The sequence below is a fragment of the Musca autumnalis genome, unplaced genomic scaffold (genome assembly GCF_047663935.1).
Source record: "Musca autumnalis isolate F117 unplaced genomic scaffold, ASM4766393v1 scaffold_1, whole genome shotgun sequence".
In the NCBI taxonomy this organism is placed as follows: domain Eukaryota; kingdom Metazoa; phylum Arthropoda; class Insecta; order Diptera; family Muscidae; genus Musca; species Musca autumnalis.
Window position 1 is genome coordinate 34374984 of NW_027411644.1, and position 8108 is coordinate 34383091.

Below are 8108 nucleotides of genomic sequence, written 5' to 3' on the forward strand. Positions count from 1 at the left end.
AAGCTAATCATTGGTAATAATAATGTCGATAACAATATTTTCTTTAGAAACTTTTGTTATCGACAATATCTTCTTTAGAAAATTTTGTTATCTGTAACATTTTCTACAGAAAATTCATGTTGTCTGTAATATTTTCTATAGAAAATTCACGTTATCGGTAATATTTTCTATGGAAAAATTTGCAATCGACAATGTTTTCTGTAGCAAATACTGTCAAAAAAAATAATTTTCTACAGAAAATACTGTTGATAACACGATTTTCTACAGAAAATACTGTCGATAACAAGACTTTCTATAAAAAATATTGTCGATAACAACAACAACATTGTTCCACAACATCCCATACGGGACAAGGGAGACTTCTCTCATATCAATGAGTGCACCCCGATTCATATTAAGCTCAATGATATGGGACCTACTGTTTATCGCCGAGTCCGAACGGCGTGTCTAAAGACACCACTTGTAGAGAAGTTTTACAAGGCTGAAATACTCAGAAATGTCGCCAACATTACTGAGGGGTATTTTGCCACCGTTGAAAAATGTTTGATGTTGCCTGGCCGGGGAATCGAACCACCGACCTTCTGCGTGCAAGGCGGGCGTGCATACCATTGCACCACGGTGGCACCCATTGTCGATAACAAGACTTTCTACAAAAATACTGTCGAAAATATTTCCTATGGAAAATATTGTCGATAACAAGATTTTCTATAGAAAATGTTGTCGATAACAAGTTTTTTTTTATATAAAATACTGCCGATAACGAGATTTTCTATAGAAAATACTGTCGATAACAAGACTTTCTATAGGAAATACCATCGATGATAAGATTTTCTTTGAAAATATTATCGATAACTAAATTTTCTATAGAAAATACTTTCTATAGGAAATACCGAAAAATATTTTCGATAACAATTTTCTATAAAATGAAAGACTTTCTATAGATTTATTGTCGATAACAAGATGTTCTACGTATTTTATATATAAATTCTTGTTATCGATAGTATGTTCTATAGAAAATCTTCTTATCTACAGTATTTGCTATAGAAAATCTTGCTATCGACAGTACTTTGTATTGTAGATCTTGTTATCGACAGTACTTTGTATAGAAGGTTTTATTATTTTCAGCAGTTTCTATAGGAAATCTTGTTATAGACAATATTTTCGACAGAAAAATTTGTTAACGATAATATTTTCAATAGAAATTCTTATTTTCGGCAATATTTTTATATTGACAATATTTTCCTATCGACAATATTTTCTACAGAAAACCATGTTATCGAGAATATTTGTTTGGTATCGGCAATATTTTCTAGAGAAGGTCTTGCTATCGACAACAGATTCCATGGAAAGCTAATCATTGGTAATATTTTCTAAAGAAAATTTTGTTATCGACAATATTTTCTATAGATATTCTTGTTATCGACAATGTTTTCTGTAGCAAATGCTGCCGATAACAAGACTTTCTATAAAAATACTGTCGAAAACATTTCCTATGGAAAATATTGTCGATAACAAGATTTTCTATGGAAAAACTGTCGATTACAAGATTTTCTATAGAAAATGTTGTCGATAACAAGTTTTTTTTATAAAAAATACTGTCGAAAACGAGATGTTCTTTAGAAAATACTGTCGATAACAAGACAATAGAAATACTGCCGATAAAGAGATTTTCTATAGGAAATACCGAAAAATATTTTCGATAACAATTTTCTATAAAATAAAAGACTTTCTATAGATTTATTGTCGATAACAAGATATTCTACGTATATTATATATAAATTCTTGTTATCGACAGTATATTCTACAGAAATTTTTGTTATCTACAGTATTTGCTATAGAAAATCTTGCTATGGACAGTACTTTGTATTTAAGATCTTGTTATCGACAATACTTTTTATAGAAAATTTTGATATCGACAGTATTTTGTATAGAAGATTTTATTATTGACAGTTGTTTCTACAGAAAAAATTGTTATCGATAATATTTTCAATAGAAATTCTTAGTTTCGGCAATATTTTTATAGAAAACTTTCCTATCGACAATATTTTCTACAGAAAATCATGTTATTGAGAATATTTGTTTGGTATCGGCAATATTTTCTAGAGAATGTCTTGCTATCGACAACAGATTCCATGAAAAGCTAATCATTGGTAAGATTTTCTAAAGAAAATTTTGTTGTCGACATTATTTTCTTTAGAAACTTTTGTTATCGACAATATCATCTTTAGAAAATTTTGTTATCGATAAAATTTTCTACAGAAAATTCATGTTATCGGTAATATTTTCTAAAGAAAAAGTACAATCGACAATGTTTTCTGTAGCAAATGCAGCCGATAACAAGATTTTCTATAAAAATACTTTCGAAAACAATATTTTCTACAGAAAATATTGTCGATAACAAGATTTTCTATATAAAATACTGTCGATAACAAGACTTTCTATAAAAATACTGTCGAAAACATTTCCTATGGAAAATATTGTCGATAACAAGATTTTCTATAGAAAAACTGTCGATTACAAGATTTTCTATAAAAAAAGTGTTGTCGATAAAAAGTTTTTTTTATAAAACATACTGTCGATAACAAGACTTTCTATAGAAAATACTGTCGATAACAAGATTTTCTTTGAAAAATATTTTCGATAACAAAATTTTCTATAAAATGAAAGACTTTCTATAGATTTATTGTCGATAACAAGATGTCCTACGTATTTTATATATAAATTCTTGTTATCGACAGTATATACTATAGAAAATCTTCTATCTACAGTATTTGCTGTAGAAAATCTTGCTATCGACAGTACTTTGTATTGAAGATGTTGTTATCGACCATACTTTTTATAGAAAAGAGTATTTTCTATAGAAAATCTTGTTATCGACAGTGTTTTCTTTAAAAAATCTTGTTATCGACAGTATCTTCTTTAGAACATCTTATTATCGACAGTATTTTCTATAGAAAATCTTGTTATTGACAGTATTTTCTATAGAATCTCTTGTCATCGACAATGTTTTCTATAGAAAACTTTGTTATCGACAGTATTTTCTGTAGAAAATCTTGTTATCGACAATATTTTCTGTAGAAAATCTTGTTATCGACAGAATTTTCTATAGAAAATCTTGTTAGCGACACTATTCTCTATAGTAAATCTCGTTATCGACAGTATTTTCTTGTTATCGACAGTGTATCAGAAGTATTTTCTATAGAAAATCTTGCTATCTGCAATATATTCTATAGAATATCTTGTTATTGACAGTATTTTCTATACAAGGTCTTGTCATTGACAATGTTTTCTTTAGAAACCCTTGTTATCGACAGTATTTTCTGTAGAAAATCGTGTTATCGACAGTATTTTCTGTAGAAAATCTTCTTATCGACAGAATTTTCTATAGAAAATCTTGTTATCGACAGTATTTTCTTGTTATCGACAGTGTTTTCTTTAGAAAATCTTGTTATCGACAGTATTTTCTTGTTATCGACAGTGTTTTCTTTAGAAAATCTTGTTACCGACAGTATTTTCTATAGAAAAACTTGTATCAGAAGTATTTTCTATAGAAAAACTTGTATCAGAAGTATTTTCTATAGAAAATCTTGCTACCTACAGTATCTTCTATAGAAAAACTTGCTATTAACAGTATTTTCTATAAAATGTCTTGCCATCGACAATATTTTCTAAAGAAAACCAGGTTATCGACAGAATTTTCTGTAGAAAATCGTGTTATCGACAGCATTTTCTGTAGAAATTCTTGTTATCGACAATATTTTCTATAGAAAATCTTCTTATCGAAAATGTTTTCTTTAGAAAATCTTGTTATCGACAGTGTATCAGAAGTATTTTCTATAGATAATCTTGCTATCTACAGTATATTCTATAGAAAATCTTGTTATTGACAGTATTTTCTATAAAATGTCTTGTCATCGACAATGTTTTCTATAGAAAACTTTGATATCGACAGTATTTTCAGTAGAAAATCTTGTTATCGACGATATTTTCTATAGAAAATCTTGCTATCTACAATATCTTGTATAGAAAATCTTGTCATCGACAATGTTTTCTGTAGAAAATCGTGTTATCGACAGTATTTTCTGTAGAAAATCTTGTTATCGACAATATTTTCTGTAGAAAATTTTCTTATCGACAGAATTTTCTATAGAAAATCTTGTTAGCGACATTATTCTCTATAGTAAATCTCGTTATCGACAGTATTTTCTTGTTATCGACAGTGTTTTCTTTAGAAAATCTTGTTATCGACAGTGTTTTCTTTAGAAAATCTTGTTATCGACAGTATTTTCTGTAGAAAATCGTGTTATCGACAGTATTTTCTGTAGAAAATCTTGTTATCGACAATATTTACTCTAGAAAATCTTGTTATCGACAGTATTTTCTGTAGAAGATCTTGTTATCAACAATATTTTCTGTAAGAAAACGTGTTATCGACAGTATAGTCTTTAGAAAATCTAGTTATCGACAGTATTTGCTATACAAGATCATGTTATTGACAGTATTTTTTTTACAAAATGGTGTTAACGACAGAATAATATTTAAGGAAATATTGTTATCGATATGATTCAGAAAGTTTTGTTATGGTCAGTTTCGGTATATAGAAACTCTTGTTATCGAGAGTATTTGCTATAGAAAATCTTTTATCAACAATATTTTCTATAGAAAATCTTCGTATCGAGTACATTACTATAGAAAATCTTGTTATCGACAATATTTTCTGAAATTCTGTCGACAAAAACACATTCTAAAGAAAATACCGTCGATACCAAAATTTTCTATAGAAAACACTGTCGATGACAAGATTTTCTATAGAGAATATTGCCGATAATAATATTTTCTATAGAAAATACTGTCGATAATAATAAAAAACTTCTAGATTATCGAGAGTATTTTCTATAGAAAGTCTTGTTATCGACAATATTTTCTATAGAAAGTACTGTCTACGACAAGTTTTTCTATAGAAAATATTGTCGATAAAAAGATTTTCTATAAAAGATACTCTCTCGATAAGAAGTTTTTTGTTATTATCGACAGTATTTTCTATAGATTTTCTATATAGTTTCTTTTATAGCATTTTCTTTAAAAAGTGTTTTTTATCGACAGAATTTTATATATAAAGTCTTGTTATCGACATTATTTCCTAAACAAAATCTTGTTATCGACGGTATTTTCTTTAGGAAATGTTGTTGTTGACAGGTGGTCTGTTCCAGTACTGCAAGAATCTACTATTTTTTTCGATAACATAAAGGAAAAAATGTTATCGAAGTAAAAAATAGTAGCTTCTTGCAGGTTCTGGAACAGAGCAAGTACGTTTAAAAGAAAATTTTGTTATCGATAGTATTTTCAATAGAAAATCTTGTTCTCGACGGTACTTTTTTCACAAAATGGTCTTATCGACAGTACATTTTATAGAAAATTTTGTTATCGACAGTATATTCTATAGGAAATCTTATTATCGACAATATTTTCTACCGAAAATCTTACTATCGACAATATTTACTATAGAAAATCTTGTAATCGGTAATATTTTCTATTCAAAATCTTGTTAACAATTCAAAATTTTGATATTTCGTGTTATTTCGTTTTTCTTGCAATTGAATTTTGTTGTTGAAAATACAAAAAAAAAGAAACAAAAACAACGTTTAGCACTTGAAGAAGTACCATAATGCGCCAGAGCAACATATCTGTTGGCCCCTTTTACATGCTCATCACTTGGAATGGAGTTGTGGAGAGTAGTTTAGTGCGGTGTTGTTGCTGTTATGTTGCAGCTTAGATGACAGCGACAACGATGACGACGGCCACAACAACGACATGGTATAAAGAGGGCCTGCGGTGGCATTTCATTGGCATTCAGTCGTTGATTCCCTACTTGAAAGCAACTAAATTATAACTGTTTTTTTTACTTCTTTCCCCCTCAAACACACACACACAAGACTCACAACTATGAACTCCTTCTCCGTGGTAAGTACACATAAAATAGGGTGGGGTTTGGGGCCTGAGGATGTAAATATAAATTTTTTATCCTTCTTTTTTCTCATTGCAGTTCGTGGTGTTGACTTTGGCCGTTTTGGCTGTTGCAGAGCCTCCATCGGGATATAATTATCAACGTGGTGGTGGTGGCGGCGGTGGAGGTGGTAGTTTCGGAGGTGGCAGCAGCTTTGGCGGCGGTAGCAGTTTTGGTGGTGGCGGCGGCGGTGGTTACCAAGCCGTTTCAGGTGGCTTCCAGACCAGTGAAGGCCAAAATGTTGATCCTCAGCTGCTGGAACAGGTGCGTCAAATCTTGTTGCAAGAAGAAAGCAAATCTGGCGGCGGCGGTGGTGGTGGCGGCGGCAGCGGTGGTGGCTATCCCAGTGGTCCCTCTGGCTCATATGGACCCCCCTCGTCCCAATATGGTGCTCCCTCTGGTGGTGGCGGCGGTGGCGGCCGTGTTGTTGGAATTGACTTGGAAGGTGTACGTCAAGCCATCCAAGTGGCTCAATTCGCCCAGCAAAGTACCCAAGCCGGAGGTGGTGGTGGCGGCGGTTATCCTAGTGGTCCTTCGGGTTCTTATAGTGCCCCCTCAAGGCCCAGTGGCAGTTATGGTGCCCCATTCTAGGTTGTCAAACCTTGATAAACGGCATGTTTTAGCTTTTTTAGCCTAAGATTAGAACAAGAACAACAACAAATTTGAAATGCTGCCAAATAAGAAACGTAAAAAACAAGAACAAAAATGGATTAACACCAGCTACCACCTAGGATTCGTGCAACACTTTTAGAATACATCTCAGAAGCAGGCTTACAATGCGATAACTAAGCAGAGAAGTGATGTTCCGAGTTAAAAAAACAAATGGATACATTACAACAACAACAAATAAGATCATCGATGTTGTCCATGTGAGCTGCTGTGGTGTTTTTTTCATTTCGTTTGTAATCCATTTGTCCATCTAAATGAAAACAAATTCAAAAGGAAAAGCGAAAAAAGCCATGATTTTTTTGCAAGTCATGATTTTCCTTTTTTTTCAAATTTCCAAGTGAACTGGTAGGGATTACGTTGCCAGTTCACTTTTTCCATTTTCATTTCTGATTTTCCTCGCTCAAGTTCCTCCTTCTATCACACCTCATTACACTCACGCACACAAACACACAACTCAGAGGACTCTCACAACAAATGTTCGCCCACTGTCCGTTTTTTTCCTTCTTACCTCAACGTTGTTTTTCACAAGTATTTTCCATGACAGTGGGCCGCATAACATTTGTTATTTTATTGTAAATAGTTTTTCATTTTTCAATTTTGTATTAATTAATTAATATTTTCATTAGTTTTTTTTAAGTAACAATTAACACGTTTTTTTATACAAAGTGTAAACTATGAAACAAACAAAGAACCGAAGAAAGGATGAAAGAAAGAAGAAACAACAAAAGAAAAAAATTAAAAAAAAAACAATAAAAAAATAGTAAATTTTGTCACCGTTAAATGCATTGAGTTTTATTTTTTAATAAATTTGGGATATTTTGAGGTTATATAAGGGCACAATTACCCAGGTAGTGACATCGTAAAATTTTAAATATGTTACGTCAAAATTTTCTTTATGTTGTTGGGGAAATTACAAGAAAAATTTTTTTTATAAAGGGAATTGACATTTCATATTCGAAGAGCTGGTGTGATACCACTACCTTGGTAATTGTGCCATGGTTTATATTATAATATCATTGTTCCACAAACATCCAAGATGGGACAAGGGAGACTTCTCTCATATCAATGAGTGCAACCCGATTCCGATTCATATTAGCTCAATGCCGAGTCCGAACGGCGTGTCTTAAGACACCACTTTTAAAGAAGTTTTACATGGTTGAAATACTCAGGAAATGTAGCCAACATTACTGAGGGGTATTTATGAGGTTATGACATCATAAAAATAAAAACTTTTTTTTACGATTTCTAGGGGGAGCAATATAAACGTGGATTTTTAGGAGGACCCAAGTGTGTTTGGACGATGTCTGCTAGGCGTACACCATCTCCAATACAATCAGCTTCACAATTGGAACGATAAGAATAGGAGAGGAGGATGATGCCAAACAAAACAGCCAGCAGGGTTAAATCACAGTTCTCATGACGGCTTTCTAACAGG

At 31.8% G+C, this 8108-nt stretch overlaps 1 protein-coding gene across 1 annotated transcript; it reads left to right on the plus strand.

Moving 5' to 3' along the window:
• Positions 1–5734: 5734 nt before the first annotated feature.
• On the plus strand, positions 5735–7436 carry LOC141390471 (uncharacterized). The gene is made up of 2 exons (XM_073963426.1): positions 5735–5961; positions 6044–7436. Exons 1-2 carry the CDS (start codon positions 5944–5946, stop codon positions 6593–6595), a joined length of 570 nt encoding a protein of 189 aa, XP_073819527.1. The 5' UTR covers positions 5735–5943; the 3' UTR covers positions 6596–7436.
• Positions 7437–8108: the final 672 nt, after the last annotated feature.